Source organism: Pagrus pagrus (assembly GCF_965226575.1).
Source record: "Pagrus pagrus genome assembly, chromosome: 12".
Classification (NCBI taxonomy): domain Eukaryota; kingdom Metazoa; phylum Chordata; class Actinopteri; order Spariformes; family Sparidae; genus Pagrus; species Pagrus pagrus.
In genome coordinates this window covers 29099656-29121697 of record NC_140196.1, presented here as the reverse complement: position 1 = coordinate 29121697, position 22042 = coordinate 29099656, and the positions used below count along the sequence as shown (strand labels likewise).

Sequence of the window (22042 nt, the reverse complement as noted above, 5' to 3'; positions counted from 1 at the left end):
ACCCACAGATGAAGTCGTTCATTGTGGATTTCAAAATGGACTCTGAACTGAACTCAGTGTCCCAGAATTCCCCAGTCTTCACACCTAGGTGTAAAGACTGCCAAGAGACCCAGCTTTGAGCTGCTATTGGTCAGGGTGACAGACTCCCCACTGACCAGATAGTCAAAACTCCAGCTCCTTCCTTTGTTCTCGCTCACCTCCACCTCTCTCCCCACGGGGCTGCCTGTCCTCAAGTTCTCTTCCCCTGGATTCTTCTGGACCTAACAGCTGCTGAGTTGCCAGCTGCATTTCCAGGAGGCCCAAAGAACTTCTCCTCACAGCAGCGATGCAAGGTCCTGCTAGTATTCCAACTTAGTTAGTGCCAGCAGCTGCCACGCAAAGCTTACCAGATAACTTCACAATCCAAGGAACACGAAGCAAGTTAGCACTGAGCTGCTATCCTTGCAAAGGAAAGGAGCAACCAGTTTCCTCCACCTGCAGTCTTTCATCAGACCTTGCACAGCAAGAACAGCATTGTTCAACATTGGAATTACAACTTTCTCCTGCTTCGCTCATCAGCCAAGGAACTACCAGCACCTTTTCCCCAAGGACTAACGTAACATTGAACGTGGCCTAGATAGCACACAGCATAGCATAGCATGACTAAGCACAGGACCTTTTTTTTTAACTCCGGTTGATGTAATGCACATGTGTACAATCTATGTGTTTGTTTACTGTTTGGGTGTTATTGTGATCTCCGTGTAGTCAGGTTATTGGTAGTTTGCTTTGCTACATGGCTAATTTAACGTTGAATTATGCTTCACACAGACTCAGCGTCTTTGCATGCAACTAACCATCTATTATAATAATTAATAATTATCCCTAATAATCATTAATTATCATTGACAGTCAAATTTAACCTAAAATTCCCTATTAATGTTGCATGAAGCACAACACCATCAAAACAGCTTCTAACAACCCATATTGGTGTTAGGCAGCGACATCTCGTGGCTGTAGTCATTATTACGTCAGCAAAGGAGGACGTGGGTGCTGTAGTATTAAGAGCAACAAACTCTGCATTGGAAGGAGGACCTGGTGGACAGTTTGCCCCCTTCACAACTGCCCTCTATTGCCGGTCCCATATTGTACAGGCGACATTTCACATTGCCAATCTTTGTATTGAACACTTTATTCAGCACATCATCAAGCATATTTTGTTTATTATTTAACAACTGAAACATCAAATAACATCAGTATTTACTGTATCCAATATCCAGCTTCATGCAAGACAGTGAGGAAACGGTTTCTATCTAGCTATGAATGGAAACTCAGTGTATGTGTTACTTTTCTTCCTTGAGTTGACCTGCAGTTTCACCTTTGCACTCTATTACTTCTACTTTCTCTTTCTGCTGCACCTCAGTCTTCTCTTCTTAGACCTGACTTCTTCGTCTGTTTCTTTTCTGTTGTTCTTTTATTCTACCTGTCCTCCCCCTTTTCAAGTTTTCTTTTAACACCTTTGCTGTGAATATCCTTTTCCATTAGAAAACCTTCAATTCCTTTGCTTCCTTCCATTCCTCTCTGCCCCCTCACTCTCTGCCCTTCTTCCCTCTCTCCCTCCTTCTCTTCTTTTGATCGTTGCTGCCTTTTCTCTCCAGCAGTGTTCAGTCAGATTTGATCGGTCAGTCTGCAGGGCTGCAACACCTCCATGCTTTCACCTAACACGAGCTGACGAAGCCTGCAGACATTTCACCACAGCACATTTCCAGAGCAGAGAATGCTTTCTGGAGTCCTTATGTGTCCCAGATCACTGTCTCCACTACCAGAACTCCACTATACTGCTGTCTTGTGCCTTCACATTGACAGTGGGACCACATTTATGAGGTACAACAAAAACACTTTTGCTGCTCATTGCTATTTCTAACTTTTATTGAAAAACTTTGCAGCAGTGGGCCTTACTGTGGTGGTAAGATTCAGAGAGGTGGAATTGATTTTAGTTATTATTACCATAGTTGGCAATAAATTCAAGTTGGGGCCTCCACTGTCTCCTTTGCCCCCCATTGTGGATAATGTTTACTACTATTATTGTTATTATTGTTGTTATTATTATTATTATTATTATTATTATATATACCTTTGATTTTTAAAGGCTGATATAATAACAATAGCTGGGAGAAGGGAAAAGCCAATAGCCGATTAATCGGCTGATATTAAATATATACTGTATATAATGAAAAAAAACCAATATATATATATATATATATATATATACACACACATTTTATATTCTGTATATATATATTCTGATTCTGTGGCTGAGCTGGCCAGGATTACTTTTGTTGCGCGTCCCATTACATTGTTAAATGCCACTCTTACAAAGCATTAATGTTTGTGCATATTCCCAGGGTAAGGAGGATCCTAAAGTGTGCATTTTCACTTAAATTCATGAATGGAAGGATAGTTAAGTGGCTGGATTAAAGACATCGGTAAGTACAGCATTAGGTAACGTAACGCTAACGGAATGGTTTCTTTTCCTGCCTTCAGCACCCTGTCCCTATCATGGACAAGGTGATGGTGACTAGATAACTTGTGGGGAGAATAAACTGAAAACGGGTTAGATGAGAGAGGTCTGACTATCCAAGACTACATAAAACTTGAATGCCACACTTGTCAGCCTCCGGTAAAATCAGCTGTTCCAACATTTAACGTTACCCCGGGACTGCAAAGATTTGACGTTTGCCTATATTTTCTAACCCTGTAGCCAGAGTAATGTGTGGAAGGTAATTCATGGCATGGCAAACTACTTTATGGAAAAAAAAAAACCTCTGTTGTAACGTTAGTTTCTCTTAAGCCCCATTGACACTGCCCTTTCGGTGCAGGAATCATGTGCCGATACCCAGCCTCGGCGTCTGTGTGAAAGTTACAAATGCGGAGAAGGGGGACAGTTTCGCTGCAGCTCTGATCCGCCTCTGGAGGTAGTATCAGAGCCTCAGCAGAGACGAGATGGTGTCTGTGTGAATGGAGAAGCCGGAGGCGTGGATCAGGGGTGTGTCGGTCTGATGGTGCTCAAAGTCTGACAGCTAACGGACCCTTACTCATCAAATAAAAGAGAAATGACCCACATCATCTTCTCCATGCGCAAATGTCGTCCTGCTGAAAACAAAAACTGTTAATAGCTTGTTATTTTAGCCTTTATTGTTACGTGTTGTTGTACATTATATTGTTGGTTGGTGTTCCGTGTCGGCTTTTTACGACCTGATCACATATCCTCGCGTCTAAAGAGGAGGAAAAAAGTTTCTTTCTATCGCCAATTCCAGATTACTTTTACTGTGAGACGTAGCCTATATTAAAATTCAGACGCAGCTCCCGTTGCGAGAGAGCGATGCAGTTTGAACTATAAGTTTAAAAACAAATTGTACAACTGTGAGAAATAGTTAAAACAATGATTAAAAAAGAAGGTTAAACCTTTTTCAGCTTTCACTCACGTTTTCTTGTCTGTCAAAATGATAGATGATTTTATTTTCAACTAATTCTACTTTCTGTCATAAATAGGCCTAAGCCTTAAAATGTTAAATGAAGCTCTGTGATTTATCTGTTATGATGGCTTTAATTTAGTACCTATTTGAAATAGGTCTACAAGAATAACGTTGAATAAACGTTTTTGTCTTAACTACTGGAATGGCTTTGATTTAATGGGATTAGGAGGTGGTTGAATGGAGACAGAACCCTCTAGTGGTTATGTAGCGCAACTGCGATGGAAAGAGATCATAAATCTCCGACGTGTAACCGGGTACACGTCGGTTAGAAGCCCCGTGTACATGTGTAGAAAAAATTGTAAACGTTGACACCCCTAACGTGAATAACATTGATCATTTCATCACAATGTGATGTTCTGCTGGGAAACCTTGGGTGCTGGCATTCATGTGAATGCCACTTGACACGCACCACCCATCCAGCACTGTTGTGGACCAAGTACACCTCCTCATCACAACACACTACCAGATGGCAGTGGCCCCCCAGCAGGACAATGTGCCCTGACACACCGCAAACACTGCTCAGGAACAGCTGGAGGATCACAATAAATGGCTCAAGTTGTTGACCGGGCCTCCAAATTCCCCAGATCCCAATTTGATCGAGCATCTGTAAGACGTGCTGGAGCAGGTCTGATCCATGGAGGCCCCACCCCCCAACATACAGGACCCAGAGGATCCACTATAAAACGTCCTGGTGCCAGACACCACAGGACACCCTCAGAGGTCTTAAGTCCATGTCTTGACAGGTCAGAGCTGTTTTGGCTGCACAAGGGGAACCTTCACAATATTAGGCAGGTGGTCATAATGTTATGCCTGATCGGTGTCCTTACAACCTTAACTAATGTGTTGTCAAGGGTTTGATTGTCAAAATTAGAAAAAAAATTAGCTTAAATCCCTAAGGTACGGAAGCCCTAAAGGGCCATGCATTCATCCGTTTTATTTCCTCTCGAATTATTCTCTCAAAATAACAACTGCTATTTTCCCGAGATAACGATATAATTAATTCGAGATCTTGAGAAAACAAAACGATGGTGTAGTATATTAAATCATTGCAGGAAACATCATTCAGTGTAGCAGTGTCAGAGGAGCAGGAGCATATCAATCACCGCGTCACATATCTTTTCAGTCAAGGCCTGACACAGGCTGAAATAGCATTATGCCTTGCTATTACAGATAATATACACATTAGTGTGCGTAATCTAAAAAGAAGGTTAGCAAGGCTTCAGCTATATTGGCGGCGCGATCCAAGTGAGCCTGATGTCGTCATTAACTACATAGCTGACAAGCTCGAGATCTTGAGAAAATGATCCCGTTATCTCGGGAAAACGGCAGTTGTTATTTCGAGATAATAACTCAAGATCTCGAGAAAACAAATGAAATTAACTCGTTTTCACGGGAAAACAGAGGAAATAAAATGTATGAATGCATGGCCCTTTAGGGCTTCTGCACTAAGGGGCTACCTTTGTGATGGTTATGTCCACAAGTATGCAGTTACCTATAGTTCCCTCAAACAATGTAGCGAAGATGCGCACCAGAGGGGATTTAGAAGTGGGTATACACAATGCTGACTGAAAAATAAGTAGTTATATGCTGTATACTTGCACCACTGCTTAAAGTTATATCTCAAGTTAATCTGGCTGTACCGCACTCTGCCACAGCTGATTAAGCTGCCTTCGAGCTGGGCGTAAACATATACCTCAGACTGCATGTTTCACTTACAGGCTTATGCAAGTACAAACAGTAACTTAACATTACACATCTTTAGTTTATTTAACTTAGTTTACAGGAGAGCTGTTAAAGTTAAATATCAGCCGAAGCAGTCATACTAACATAGCAGTAGACTACATACATCGCTTCCTGTGGAGTCAACCAGCCGAAATACGGACAGCACCACTCTGCCATTGCTGATCACACTGAGGTCAAACCGGGTATAACGTAAAATCCTGTCATCAGGACTCGTGCACTCTGCAGCCACCTAGCGTCTACAGTTATCAAGTGTAGCCCCCCCCCCCCCTTTTATCACTTTCGGCTTAGAGTCGCTTATTATTATCTTATTATTATTAGGCAACTGTGTGACTGAATATAAATGAACCGGATGAGGACTGGATATGTATTCTGTATTCGATATTCTCAAAAATGTCTGCTCTCCATGGTATCAGGAGTAAAACATTGTACCAGTGTTTGCTGCCATATTGTTGCCCCTGCTAAACACACCCATATCCCTGCCAATCTGTCTCTAAACTATTATTGTTGTCACTAAAGCATATCTGAAGCACCCAGCAGATCCCCTGCAGTGAAGGCAACACCCCAGCGCGGAAGAAAAGTCTGCTGTCTCCATCTTGCTTCTCTTTGTGTTTACCTCAATCATGGCAAACTCGTATTTGTTTCAAAGCCTACTCTGTTTTGTGCAGGCTTCATACGGAGCAGCACAATACCTTACGGCATCTGGTTACTGATCAAACAGCACAGCTTCAACTACCATCACGCCACACTGTATGCTAACTTCACAAATAGGGCTATGAGTGAAATCCTAAATTCTGTTTAATATCCTCTGGATAACAGCTGGTTAGGTGGAAAAGCCCTAGATAACCCTATAATCTGTGCACAAGGTGAGTGAACATTATACACGTTGCGAGTGCAATAATACATCTGCATGTTTCATGTACAGCCTCATGTGGGGCCTTGGCACACTTATGAATGAATGGATTAAACCTTTCTTGGCCCAGAGAGTCTTTAAGAAAATTGATGTTGTATAATGTTTTTTTTCTCCATTTAGTTTGAATGACATACTGTGTATTCATGTATTAACTTGTGTATGCTGAAAGATTCCATTCATTCATTCATTAATAGCAGCTATTTAGAAAGAAACTTCACATCCAGTATAGCACCCTCAATTATAATCTGCCAACTGCCACTGAAAAAAATCTAATTTATGGGTTATGAATGGCATATAATCATATCAATTAGTTTGCTTTCAATCAGTGTAAAGTCTTCGTATTATAGCTCTCCCCTTATTTGATCTCCAAAATGCCAACTAAATGGAACTCGAGATGCTATTGTTTTGTCAACAACATCCTGTATGTGTAGTGTGGGGTTTTTGTTGATTTCCTGTCCTGCCAAATTGGTTTTGTAAAAACTTGTGTCACTATATTTCTTTCATATTCGAGACTTGCCATCCTTCTCACTCTCTTGGATCCATTTTAATGCGGATGGTTCAATAAAACTAATCTAATTCCTAGCTAAGTTTATCTAGAATTAGTACTGTCCAGTAAGGTTTTTTTTAATATAACTTCATAAACAAATTCCCTTTTACATATTTGTGAATTATTAAATTCACAATGAATATTTTGTAATCTTCATTTGAAATATTAAGTTTGAGTAGGATTGTTTTATGATCAATTATTCACGTCACAAATAACTTTTAATGGGACATTTCTGGTGACACTTCTTTGGCTGACAGGACATTTTCATGCATGCGCAAAACACATTAGACTGCCAGTACAGATTGAGTACTAAAAGCCACTGTCAGGAAGTGCAGGCTAAAGAGGGCACCAATTACTCGATTAATCAATCAGTTGATCTAAATAAAATGAATCAGCAACTATATTGATACACGATTAGTCATTTCAAACATTTTCCAAACACAGATGTTGTTGTTGGTGGTTTCCGGCTTCCTAATGGGGAGGATTTGGACTGTTGAATGGACAAAAGAAGCAATTTCAAGAGGTCACTTTGTGCTCTGGAAAGTTGTGATAAGCTTGTTTCCAAGTTTTATAAACAATTAATCAAGTAATTGAGAAAATAATGGGCAGATTAATCAATAATTAAATTAATCTTTAATTACAGCCCTAATACAGGAACAGGGGCTGTTAGCAGTACTGTTGATTGTGATTGGTCAAGCAGATCTATTATCAAGAACAACTAAAAAAAGACACAACAACAGTAACCACTATTTTAGTACTGCACTTGTTTTAAGTAGGACAGATAATAATTTAGAAAAGACAAAACATAGAGAAGGAGACAAAGATGTCCAGGTCGTCATTGGTATTTACTAATGGGAGGCTATTCAAAAAGTCGAGTTGTCAGTTTCAGAAAAAAAAAAGTTTTAAAAATTACAGGAAAATGGAGGATGTAAATGCATGAAGTGGCGCAATCTGTAAAACAGAAAGTGGTGTGACACTCTGAATGCTGTCTTAGGCCAAAGACTACCTTCTTTCCAAGCAGTGCCCTGGATTCTAGATTAGTGTTTGAACTTGTATCTCATCGGTAACAATGTTGAATGACATCGTCATTCAATAGTCAAGAATTACATTGTCCATTTTGTCTTTTTAAGGGCAAAACATTTGCAATATTCAGGAAGGACGATGTCAGTGCCACAAATGTACAACCCCTGAAGGTTCAAGCTGCATGACACCTTCTGTTAAGTTCCTACAGTTGAGCAAAGGTATTGTGTAAGCACTATAAACGTCCCCTTGGTTCCCCAGCTCTGACACACTAGCCCCATTCACACTGCCATTTGCATGAGGGGATCCTGCGCCAATTCTCCGCATCCTGCTGTGAAAGTATTAGATGCGGCGAGTGGTGAAATTCGCTGCACCTCTGGAGGTAGTATCAGAGGAGCAGTATTGGTGAATCGAACCAGTGTGAATGGATAAGCTGGCGGCGTGGAGCGCGGGTGTGTCGATCTGACAATCTGATAACTAAACATGTCCTTCACTCAACAAAATAAAGAGAAATGTCCCACAAAGCAACGTTACAGGACCAAACAACAGTAACGTAATAACTGGTAGTGTCTTTGGCAACTTGTGTGAAGAAAAAAATACGTGGAGAAATGTCTGTCAGCCTGTCAGTCCGACCAACTCTTCGTCACATTTCTGCCCGAAAAACAGCGTCTGTCCCCGGCAAAAAACTTTAAATCACTAAGTGTTTGTTGCCGTGAAAAAAATCACCGCAACAGTCAGCCCTCCCAACCGAGACTTCAGTGAACTTTCCCCCAGAAAACAGCATCCCTGTGTGACAGAGTCAGACAGCGTCCTGTTTACTGATGGCAATTATGTAATTTAGAGCAAAAAACGTAACTTGTCACTTTCCAGGTTTCGTGGGTCAGGATCTCAATCACAACACATTATAACTGCATTCATATGATTATCAACAGTCAGCGGATACATGTTTAGATTAACAGGTGGACACTGGGGGAAACACGTTGAAAAAAAACACACAGACGTCATCATCATGACGTTTACGTCACGCCTCTTTCTGTGTGAATTACACACTGGTTCATCTTTATGCTGGAGCTGCTTGGCTCTGTGTGTGGATATTTCATCATTTTATCCCATAAGACATTTGTAGGTCAAATGTTATTGGAATCATCGTATGTATTCTTGAGTTATGGGTTAAAATGTGTTTTGTGAGATCACATTGACCTTGACCTCTGATCTTTGGCCACTAAATTCTAATCAGATCATGCCTGAGTCATTGTGGGTACAGTGGCATGCAAATGTATTCACCCCCCCTTGGCATTCTTTCTATTTCGTTACCTTACAACCTGGACTTTAAAGGAATTTTAGGGGGGTTGTATCATTTGATCTACACAACACAACTACCACTTTGAAGATGCATTTTTTATTGTGAAACAAACAAGAAATAAGACAAAAAAACAGAAAACCTGAGTGTGCATACTGTAACTATTCATGGATGGGGGCTTCATAGCAAAGGGGTTGAATACATATGCACACACCATATTTCAGTTTTTTATTTTTAAGAATTATTTAAAACAAGTTTTTTTTAAATTTCACTTTAACAATTGAGTATTTTGTGTAGGGCCATTAAATAAAATCAAAATCAAAATCCATTTAAATTCCAGGTTATAAGGCAACAAAATAGAAAGAATGCCAAGGGTGGCGAATACTTTCGCAAAGCCCTGTATTTGTACTAAATTTGAAGAAATTCCCTCAATGCGTTTTTGAGATATTATGCTCACGAGAATAGGATGCAATGAGGTCACAAAGGCCCTTACCTTTGACCATCAGCCTCGAGTCCAACTGAACATTTGTATCAAATTTGAAGAAATTCCCCCAAGGCGGACGTACTGTACAGACAAATGGGCAGTCAACCCGAAAACTTAATGCAATATGCAGCATATAACATGTTTTATAAAACAATGAGAGGATTAGCAGAAAGAGAAAGCTTAAGAGCTAAAAACAGGATGGTATCCACCACAGGATTCATTACATATGTGCATGTGAACTGTGAAAATCTACACCTTCGTGATATATTCACTTCACATTACGCCATCTGTTTTGGTGCCGATGCTGCTATTCTCTTCCTGTCAGACTCTCTGTCCTGAATGTGTGGAGCACAGCACAGTCACAGGGCCACAAACAGATTATCATCAACATGTCCTCACAGTTTGGGAGAGTAAAATTATCCCATTGTAACAATTTTAGATATTCCATTATTATGAGAAACAGATTCTGAGCAATGGTTGCTTTCAGTGCTCCACAGCAACAATGGAACTGGGTCACACATCCAAAGTAACCTAAAATTCATGTTATACAGTGCTGCTGTATGTGTTCAGTGTAATTCCTGCTGCCTTTGTGAGCTTCAGGTAGGACCTAAGTGTACATTTTTCACGTGATTCTAACTTAAAACTTTTTCAAAGAGGGGCACTAAAGTTGAAAATCTTTCAATTCTACATGTAGTGGCTTAAAAACAGTATTTTTTGGTCACTTGTGGGCAGAATTTTGCAAACATTACAGTTTTGTTAGTTCAATATTCACTCTGTGTTTGGCTCTGGATTGGTCTCCTTTAAAACTATGCCAGCCTTTAGCTACTAAATGTTGTTACCAAAGAATTGCCAACCTTGTGTTCTGCCATTTAGCAGCTTGCTTACAGATGGCATATCAGGACTTTCTAAGACAGGTGCCTGCTGCTGCTGAAAGAGACTAATGTAACAGTCAAGTTGTGACCATAATACCAAAGCAACAAAACAGCCCGAAAGAATTGTGACACTCTGGACTCGTCACTCTGAGCAACACTCTTTACCTACTGTAAGTATCAAATATGACTGGTGGAGCTTAAAGTCAGCCTGTGGAACTATGCTGAACAGAAGCCACTATGGCCACAAGAAAAAATTACTGGATCATACTAATGCGAGCCTGTCCTTATTAGGAAAGCAAAGCTTACCATGAAACATGCCAATGTTAATCATTACAGCTACAAAGGAGGAAGTGACAAGATGTAGTATAAAGAGTGAAAAGTCCATAAAGGGGGGTGGGGAAGGGATGGCCGCTTTGGTTAAACAAGCACAGCACTTTCGTTCAGTAGACCAGAAGTCAACAGTGACTAACTTACTACTTTACGTTATATACAAAACACAACAGAAATTATTCACATACTTTACCATTTTAGCCAAAACCACGATGTTGTCCTAAACGTAACCAAGTAGTTTTGTTGCCTAAACCTAACAAAACTGCGAGCATACAACAAAGGTCATGTTGTTCTGGTAATGATGATATATGTCGTTTTGGGAGATACAGCAAAATAAATGTGAAGTATGCTAATGTAAATTAACATGAGCTAGAAAAAGCTAATGGTCCTATCATTGACTAATATAAAGATGGATGACGCACCTCAACTTCCTTCCACTGTATAAAAAAATTACATCACAATATTGCAGATACGAGTGCTGACATGTTGTGCTGGTGACATAATTTAGAGTCAGAGTCTGCATAGTAGTGATCAAGCAGCAGTATCGAGTTCCTGCCAGTACACGTGCCTGCTCAATTGTGAGCAGGGCTCAGCTGTCAATCGTGACGTTTCACCCTTTTATATAGCATCAAATAACTAATTTAAACCAAACAAAAATACTTAAACGTACATCAGCATGATAAGAACAACCTAAATTGACAAAAATCATCTTCATCATAAGAAACTCATGTTGTCCATCTTTATATACAGTCAGGGGGTCAAACCAGATCAGGTGAGGCTATAGCAGCAAAAGCTTGTTTAGCAATGATCATCAGCAGTGATGGAATTCATTATGCTTGCAGACACAGAAGCCATGGGCAAACTGGGTAAAGAGTGATGAATATTAGCAAACATTTATATTGATAAAGCCTGCAATTAACAAAAGAAGAACAAACATGACTGATGAGTGTCTTTCTAGCTTATCAAGGGAATTTTATGTAATTCCGGAATTTTATGTAATTTTATATGGGACTATTTCAATGTTCAATGAAACTAAAAATCAGAAGGCATTGGCAGTGCTCTTACCTTGCCAATGTACTGGTAGTCGCTGCCTGTATATTCCTCCTGCAGGAAAAACTGGTTCCACATCCAGCCACGTCTCACTCTTTTGAGCAGCTTCTCTCCTGTGGTCCCAGCTTCAGTTCCCTCTCCATCTAGTGTCTCTTTCCTCCATCCACTCAAAGACAAAGCATCCAAGGACAGGCCAAGACAGAGAACACATACAACGCCCAGAGAAAAAGTCCTCATTTTTCTGGACGAGGTGTAGGATGTACAGATCACAAATGTTTTATCTTCCCAGTTGGACCACCTTGAATTGGGAGATGAGTCATAGTCCATCACCGGGTAAAACAGCTGTAGAAGAAGAAGAAGAGAGCAATGAGTGCATGGCTATGTTAAACATTGCAACACTGAGGTCCACCTTTAATAAGAGGGCATTGCAAGAGCGGTTTATGGATTTCTTGGCACCTGAACTGCTTGATGTAGTGCAGAGTTCTCATCTTATTGATTTGCAAATGTATGCAAATGCACCCCTTTTCTTAAGGCATATCATTTTAAAGGACTGTACTAATAACACATGTAGGTAGATGTAATAAGTGTAGCTAATTGCACACTCTGCTAATTTATGAAGATTCCCCTTCACAAAAAAATATCACAATCTTCAATCCTGAGGTGCAAGGACATTGCTTTTCACACATTTATTTCAGTTGTGTCTATTCTGCAGGTTTTTGGAGCATTTAAAATGCTACTACTTCTACTTGTCTGCTGCTTTTCAATCCCTGTTAAGCTACTGTGAGTGAAACACTTCCTGCAAATGCTTCAAATTAAAAGCCAATGAGCAACAATGAAAATTACACTGATCAGCCATAACATTAAAAAGGACTAACAGATGAAGTGACATTGAAGAACATTGATCATCTTGTTTTAATGCAATGCTCTGCTGGGAAAATTTGGGTTGTGGTATTCATGTGGATGCACAGTCGACCAAGTACACCACCCCATGGCAATGGCTTTCTACAAACCCCCTAACAGGGCAACGCACCCTGGCAAACCACAAAAACTGCTCAGCAAAAGCCCAGGGAGGTCCCACCATGGATTGGACTTGGCTCTGACCTGCTGAGGCATTAACACAACATCTCTTTGGGTGTTGGTGGCAGATCCTTTGAATCATGTGGACTGTTAGGTGGAGTCTTCAGGATGTTCAATCTGATTGTATTCTGGGGAATTTGTAGGCCAGGTTCGATACCATGAGCTGTTTTTCATTTTCTTCAGGCCATTCCTTAACAGTGATTTGTGTCAAGTGGCAGCCATATGAATAACATGACCAAAGATTTCCCAGCAGAACATTGCATTGTAATTAGATTATCAGTGTTATTAATTTCACTTGTCAGTGGTTTTGATGTTGTGGCTGTCTTTTAAAAGTGTCTAGTTTAACTAATGGTAGTGTAACAGCAATCAAAACACAGTAAAATGAAAGCAACTACAAATAATTAGTGAATGAGAACAATGTATCTGATAAAGAAAAACGTATGAGCAGTGAGTATGACATGACTGTTGTTTTACTGATGAAACGTGTTGTACTGAATTTAAAAAGACAAAAGGGAAGGAATTGTTGAGTTTTCCTCAACAGCAAATGAAAATGAGAGCAGTTTATTATACTAAAATATGATTATAATTTTTGTGAGACAGGCAAAATTTGAAATAAAAATGTAAAAAATTATTCTATATTTCTTAATTACCAGTTAACAGTTACCCAACAGCTGCAGTAAATCAAACAGCCCAAGCACCTTGAATTAACCATCCTATAAACAGACCCAACAATTTTTATGCATTCACATAGCTGAGCTGACTCTTCCTTTTTTTCCCTGACAAGGTTGAATGTTCCCATTTACCATGGTTGTCTCTCCATAAATAAAGATTTATTTTGCCTGGCATAAAGAGCACATAATTGCACTTAGGAAGATGTTTAACAAAACAATAGAGTCAAACTATCATTTCACATTAACACAACAAAAGCAGAAATCCAATGAAAAGAACACAGAGAAAGGGTTACTCAACATCAACTGAAAAGAAATATATAAGATTAATGGAATCTTCACTATCTACAACTTCCACTCTGAAGGCTAAGGCTCCAAAAGGCTTTTCATCATGATGTATTTTTACACAATGAGTGAATTATTCACAAATGAATGTTCTTTGACTGCTTTCATGTGTAATGCTGAAGGTAATATTGAATACCTATGTTCTGCACAATTTCTACATTTACCTGTCAACACAGCTACGCAGGACTTGATTCTTCTACCACTTGTAACCGAAGTCTATACACTGAGTTGAGCCTATACAGTAACTTGGTGCTCCCTAGCATGCTGTGTGACAGTACACATGGATTATCATTTGTTGGTGAAAATCCTGCTACTGATTTGGTGATAGTGACATGGTTGGTTAGCTAGTCTTGTTGTTAACCATAACATCAAATTATATTTACTGTTTGTCAATGGTATGCAATGTTATTGATTTTGAATCTTGCAAACAAAACGTTAGCTGCCTAGCTATTAGCTGAGCCAAAGGCATGTGAGCTGAGTGGACTTCAGTTCAGTTGCGTAATAGATTTTACCATTACCAAATTGATCAACCATCAAAATTTTAGCTGATCTATATTCTAATGAAAAGACAGGAACTTAAAGATAGGAATTGCTGCCAACAAGTGTTTATTATTATTTATTTATATATATTTCAGTTGCCGTGGGACATATGACAATCAAACACACAATTATCACAAAAGTTGGGACTTAAGTTATATAAATTAAGTAATTATAATACAAATAACAAATCAATTCCAATAATTGTTTCTGTAAACAATGTCTGACACTTCCATACCTCCATATCATGGAAGTGCTGCCTTTCTTTGCTACTCCATTGTCCAAGGTTGCTACTGGATCAGAGGACACAATTTTTCCACACATGGGTTTCACATGTTGTTGGTAGGCTTATACGCAGTCACCTTGGGCCACTTCTGATTGGAGAGCATGACTGTCACACTAGGAGCCTCTGGGATTTGCTGATCACATTGTTTCAAATCGCAATTTTGATTATTTGAGTAAATATATGGGATAATGCCCATCAAAATTTCCACAATCAGGAATTAACTGACTGTGTGTCAGACGGTTTTGACCTCCACATCGTCCATTAATTAGGCATCTTGTCAGGCATTCTCCCTGTATTTCACAGTATACCAGCCTTTTTTTAAAATCTGGAGTATATCTGGTGACTTTCCTGTGCTGGTGCACCAGTAGTACATCAAGCAGAATTGGCTAATCTTCTCTTGCAAACACAGCAGGGATTAATTACATTTGTTTTAATCAATGTGATGGCAAGATTCTGAACTGCTTAAGAGACTGATTAATGCTTTATGATTAAATATGAGCAAGAGATTTAATTTGGCCAACATTACATCTATTGATATGTTTCATTTGGTTTGGATTGAATCCAGGTTTAAATGTTTAATCAGATAAATCTTGATTTCCACTGACTTAATCCTCATTGGTTCAACCAGGCAGAACAGGTTTAAGCCTCATTTAAACAGCATTTGTCTCTTACATCTCCTTTAAATCGTCCTCATTTCCACATCTCTTTCATCACTGAGGTGGATGTAAATATAACACAGAGAGAACAGAGCTTCCAACAGAAAAGTACCCATAGAGATTTATGATCTGTTCCCAGGAAATAACACATCATCTTTGTATTGTTGTGAACTGGTTGTCTGTAGTCATACAGATCACAGACTAGCTTTACACAAGTGGTCAAGGTGTATTATAAATAAAAATCCATTTCATTTCACACACACAGAGTGGGCATATCTCCTTCCTGTCTCTGTATGCAAAGATCTACCACTGACTTAATGGTTATAGCTTCTAAACATGTCCCACAAACTGTCTTTGTGGACTTAAAAACTGCACTGGATCAATAAATCCATACATATTCACATTAAATGATCTAGAAGAAACACTTACACAGCAATTACCACACTGAAAGGAAATATGCTTTTATATTCCCACACAGTTGCAGTGTCTTGCTGCAACAACCACAAATAATGTGCTTTTTAAATCAGCTACTTTCCATACAAATGTAACCCATTACTGTTACATTCTGTTGACACGCCATGGAACACTTTTATTCACACCAGATCACATTTTAAGGATTCAGCAAGACATTTGGACATTAAAGAGTGTTGAAAGGTGTCTATGAGGCTGCTCACCAAGCATCAAGGGAAAGCACTGATAACCATGAACCTACATTTACATTTAGGGCATTTAGCAGATGCTTTTGTCCAAAGCAACTTACAGTAATTCATACACTGATGGCAGTGGCTGCCATGCAAGGGGACGACCAGCACATCAGAAGCCGAACCTGACTAATCAACTAATTATGCTCATTGTGCACTGGTCCTGCAGAGCTTGATCTGAAGGATAATCTACCAAATCAGTTCACATTTTTAGCACTAGGGTGCAGCCCTGGTATGCAACAGTGACTTCAACTATAAGCCATCACAACTTGACTGTGCGAACACCTTCAGCAGTATGGCTGAAGCCGTGCAAACATAATGAAATCACCTTATTCTGATCAATTAAAGTATACACCACAATAATACTCAGATTTTTGCATCGTACAGACATAAAATGATGACATGATTGGACTGAATAGAACCATTTTTATTGAATGTTATTTAAGTTAATTAGCAATGTTGTTGAAACCCTGAACTGACAAATCACAAAGCATCCTCATTCATTCTTCCCCTGCAGGTCTCTTGTCTAATGTTCCCTCTCCCTCTCTCTGCATTAGTCCCATTAAGTTGGTGCTTTATGAAAAGGCTTTCATTGAATCAGGTGGAGAACACACTGGAGACTGATTGATTCTGGCTGGAAGCCTCCACTCATTTATTAATGAGCCTCACCGCTTCATTATCGTGCAGTGAAAGAGGCTAAGCCCTTCAAGTCTCCCAGTTCAAAGGGATTTCCCCAACCGCCTAGTTATTCTAGTGCGTATTAGAGTGTGTGTGAAGTCACCAAAATGCCCTCAGCACTGCTGTACTGGCCTAAGTCCAAGCCATTAAGAAGCCATCACCAAAATTTCAGTCAATCAGTCTGTCATTCAGTCCCATTTGGCATAACTCACAGATGAAGGAACAGCCACCTATGACATGTTTCTCTTTCCAGTATCTTAACTGTTTGTGTGTTAAATTTTCAGCAGGCCAACAACAGATGTCTGTAGCTGCAGTGCCTATACTGTTTTGATATCTCTACATCATAAAGCAGTTAAAGGTCTCTAAGAACAATAAAAATGTCAGCAGTTTACCTTTGTAGAGGACCTCACCACTCTTTTGCATATCTAGACCAAGTTACTAAAATTATACTTCCAATGAACATTTCAGTACATTTGTGTACTAGTACAACACTGTGGTGAGTTAGGTAATACAACACACTGTTATTACTTTTGTCATTTGACATCATATTTCTGAAGCAGAATGAATACAATGACGTGCCTGACCTTGAACTTAAGAGCCTCAACTGTGTGTGATAATCATTCTGGTTACTAGATTGGAAACTTTTCAAATACTCCAATATGATTATCCAAAGGAGCTTTAAAACATATTGACAGAGTGATGCAGTACAAATATCAATGCAACTCTTGACTGGCTCAAAGGGCTTAACTGTACAAATGCAGCCATTGCAGTACCTGAATGTGAACAAAGCAGACTGATAGTACAGATATTAGTCACACACAGATTGCAGGAGAACAGGCTAATAGAGAAATGTTTAGACCTTTCTGGACATGGCATTGCTCAAATCACATTGCAGAACTGTTGACCTTCAGAAGACAGCGAGCTGACGCCACCTGGCATGGTGTGCGGTGTAAAGGTAGCTCTATTTTTTTGCCCTTTTAACACAGAGATTGGACAATTTCAATGCAATTAAGATTACCCTCTATGCTACCTTTGTTTATTTATACTAAACTAGTCAAAAAGTATATAAATATTGATATATATTGGTTCTGAATATGTTAAACAGTTTCAGTACTCATTTTATGCAGTAGTGATACACCAGTACAAGCTGTGCTTTCCTCTCCAAAAGTGAGTTGACAAACACACCGTGAATGATACACCCGCCTTACCTATAAGTAAATGAACTTAGATGCTTAGATCTTTGATAAAATTATTCAATTTGATGCCTTCAATATTGTGTCAGTTTTGTAAGGTACTGTATCAAAGTTAGAAATTCCAGTATCATGACGACATTACATTGAAAAAAACAACAGCGCCATAGTGCTGCCCCGGTGTGTGATTTTGGATAGCATGCCAGCGTTCAATCAATCATTTACCATACTGTTATAGTGGAATTCTGCAGTTTATTATTATCTTTAACCTTTTTTCTTCCGCATGTTTTTAGACCACTTCCTCTCCTACAGTTTTGCATATAGACACATCATTCTAATTTTCATACATTAAGTATTTTTGCCCCATATTATTTTTTGCTGTTCTTGGCAATACATATACATACATATCTCATAAACTGTATGTCCTAAAGTCATCATACTTGGCATACAGGTACCTTATGGAAATATGCTCAACATATTAAAGGATGTCCTCAATAGCGCCACCAGGTGGTCAGGTATAATGCATTTTGTGCCTGATGCAAATTTGTTGTCTTTAAGGAAATTAAACTTGGCACACAAGTTCTCCATGAGCATGTGTGTGAAATACTTAAGTGTGGGGCCAACAGCACCACCTTGTGGCCATTAATGAAATGCCCATGTACCTCTTTAACAAATTATTCAATTAGCACAAATTTTGGGTTCTTAGAACTGAAAAAGCCTCTTGGATGAGAGGCGAAACGTCTTCAAGAAACTGAAACACGTCCAGTTGTCTATGATATAGCACTTAGAATTACCATGAACTGGATGACTGAGAACCTTCATCAGCATACAGTAACAACATAACATGATAATTCTGTTGCCTTAAAGAAGATGAAACTTGATACACAAGTTCTCCATGAGCATGTGCACACCAAATTAAAGTGTGTTTCTAACAGCGCCATCTTGTGGCCAATAAAAAAATTCCAGCACATTTCTTTAATTTCAATCAGCACCAAATTCGGGTAGTACCATCAGACATCTATCGTAAACGCTGCCGTGAAAGGTGATGTCATTCAGCTCTAGGTGACGATACAATACAAATCCCATTGGCTGATTTCCGTAGCAAATCTCTATGTGTAGAAAACTCCCTGTTATCCTTTAAAGGTCTATCTATTTAAATTTAGGGGAATGCTGAGGGACATACCAACCAGGTTTCTTAATCTTCTCTGTGTCTCTCTGGGGCCGCTTTCAAACCTGCTGTTCTTCCAAGAACCAACTACGTGAATGGTACACTGAAAAAATACACGCCAATTGAATTTCTAGTCGCCTCTGAGTATCTGGTACATTAGTGGGGGGCTTGTCAGATGTTGCTAAAAAACAAAACTTCTTCAATGTCTCGCTTGTATGCAAATTAGCCATGTGTTCAACGGTGAAAGCATCATTTAACATGATGGCAGAGGGGGTTATGGAGGGGGAGACTTTTTACAGTGTTTTGGCTGACTCAGTTACTCAGGATATTTATTCAATCAGAGTAAACAGCTGAATAAATCGAGCGGAGACAGGCTGAGATGCAGCTGAATCAGCATTAGAGGACATGGTCGACAGCAACTATCCAGAACTGCCATCAGAAAACAGAGACAGGTAAAGCCTTTGCTCATATTGCCCGCCGATGCCAACAGGAACGGAATATTTCTGCTGCAGTGAATTTTAGTGACTGCAGTTTGTGTTTGATACTGCCGCCACCAACCAGCCCTGAAGCAGTGCATGTGCGTTGCATGGAAGTTTTACTCCTGGCTTGCATAGAGGTGTGCCAGAGACCTTCTTCAGGATACAGGATAATACGGAGAAAAACAGCTGGACGAAGAGGAAAAATGACCACTGAATAAGTATTTTGTTGTCTAACAGTATATTTTGGCCAGCAAACTAGTAGCTACAGGCTCGGCAAGTGTTTTTTTCTCAACACGTGTGAGGTGATATATGGTTGAAAAAAGGCTAAAGCAAGCAATCCTGTTTAGCATGCATTTAAATGTAGACATATAGTTAAAAGAATCCTCAAGGCCAAAAAGGATGAGATATTAATGCATATGAGGGTTTAAATCTGGTAGGCTATTCCTCGAAATACCAATTAAAGTGATTTCCTGTTTCCCGAGAAATATAATCACAAAAAACTGGGAAAAGAAACGTCTTCGAGTTTTTGAAAAGTGCTAAGTTAAATTTAATATTATTATTACTATTAAGATAAAATATTTTCTAGTTACATCATTTCTTCTTCTTCTTCTCCTTAGTAATCCTGTTGTCTGTGCCTTGGAGTATAATTGAGTACAACTCAGTGATTCAAAGCCCCATGTTTGTACGATTTGAGTGTGCATTGAGGATATAACTGTGTGAATGACTAAGTGGCTGTATTATTGTCAAGTTCAGGGGCACTATATGGTTTTGGAGAAGAAATTCAAACTCAGAATTTTAATATTTACAATATTAATGAGGTAATAATAAAAACTCAGAAATATTATTTTTTTCCAGAACTGAATAAACAAGCTGTTCCCCAGAAACACTATTTAAAGCTAGAAAGGTGGCAGTTTGTTTATGCATTAAAAAAATCAGTTAATGAAGATCTTTCTCTTCTGATTAAAATGTCTTTCCCAAAACTACATATTGCACCTTTAATGAGCAGCATTCACTGCTCGTGTTGGAGCGCTACCTTGTGGCATATTTTGGTACCACAGCTAATATTCAAATGCACAGTTGATTTAAACTTGTGGCAACAAGCCTTTCTGTCTAAGAGAATTTAATGACCTTTTCTGTAAGTTGTGTTTTTTATGGATATTTGTACATTTGTACATTTACCTAATACACACCTTATGTTAATGTGACTGCGGAACCACACCCTTGAAGTCCTGATATTCACAACTCATCATACCTACATGTTCCAGGTGTAATCCAAATCCAAAATAAAGTAACCACCTGGATTTAACAAAGCAAATAGACAAGAGCCTTCCATTGGATAATTACTGCAGTTATTAATATGTTTCAGCTGGCAACAAGATATTTTACCCTAACTGAAGCAGTGAGTAGCGTCTCATTTCTTAAACAACCATGTCGGAAGACATCCTGTGGTCATGGAAAAGATGTTACTCAAGCAAAGAAACCAACTAAGGACATTGCTGAAACTACTAAAATTGGGCAAAGAACTGTCCAATGCATCATTAAAACCTGGAAGGATAGTGATGAACCATCATCTTTGAGGAAGAAATGTGGTCGGAAAAAAAATTGAATGCTCGTGTTCAGAGATCATTTAAGCATTTGGTAAAATTATATCATAAAGAATCAACAGTAGAACTCAAGGCTATGTTTAATTGTGAAAGTAAGAGCATTTCCACACGCACAACGCACAGAGAACTCAAAGGATTGGAACTAAACAGCTGTGCAGCCTTAAGAAAACCACTTCTCAGTGAGGCTAATTGGAAAACAAAAGGTTTCAATTTGCCAGGAAGCATAAAGATTGGACTCTGGAGCAATGTAAAAAGGTCATGTGGTCTGATGAGTCCAGATTCACCCTGTTCCAGAGTGGGCCCATCTCTCTCAACCCAACCAGTTGAGGCAGATGGCCACCCACCACTATGTCTGGTTCTGCTGTGTTTTTTCTTGCCACTGTCGCCAAGTGCTTGCTCATGGGGGAAATGCTGGGTCTCTGTAAATAAATTAATCAAGGAGTATGGTCTAGACCTGCTCAATTTGGAAAGTGTCATGAGATGAATTTTGTTGTGAATTGGCGCTATACAAATAAAGATTGATTGATTGATTGATTGACTGATTGACTGATTGAAGAGAGGTGGATGAAGTGATGCACCCTTCATGCCTAGTGTGTACAAGCCTGTGGGGGCAGTGTAATGATCTGGGGTTGCTCAGTTGGTCAGGTTTAGGTTCAGCAATGTTATGTGCCCAAAAAATGAGTTCAACTGACTACCTGAAATTTACTGAATGACCAGGTTTTTCCATCAATGAATTTTTTTCTTCCCTGATGGCATGGGCATATTCCAAGATGACAGTGTCACGATTCACCAGGCTCAAATTGTGAAAGAGTGGTTCTGGAGCATGAGACATCATTTTCACACATGGATTGGCCACCACACCTCCAGACATAAACTCCATTGAGA

At 39.3% G+C, this 22042-nt stretch overlaps 1 protein-coding gene across 2 annotated transcripts in view; it reads right to left on the bottom strand.

The window, feature by feature from the left end:
• cdh6 (cadherin 6) overlaps positions 1-22042 on the bottom strand; it is a 123524-nt gene that overhangs the window by 72825 nt on the left and 28657 nt on the right. For both annotated transcript variants that reach the window (XM_084369693.1, XM_084369694.1), the window contains exon 2: positions 11784-12110. In XM_084369693.1, coding sequence (XP_084225819.1) covers positions 11784-12110 — 327 coding nt within the window. The remainder of the gene's footprint in view (positions 1-11783; positions 12111-22042) is intronic.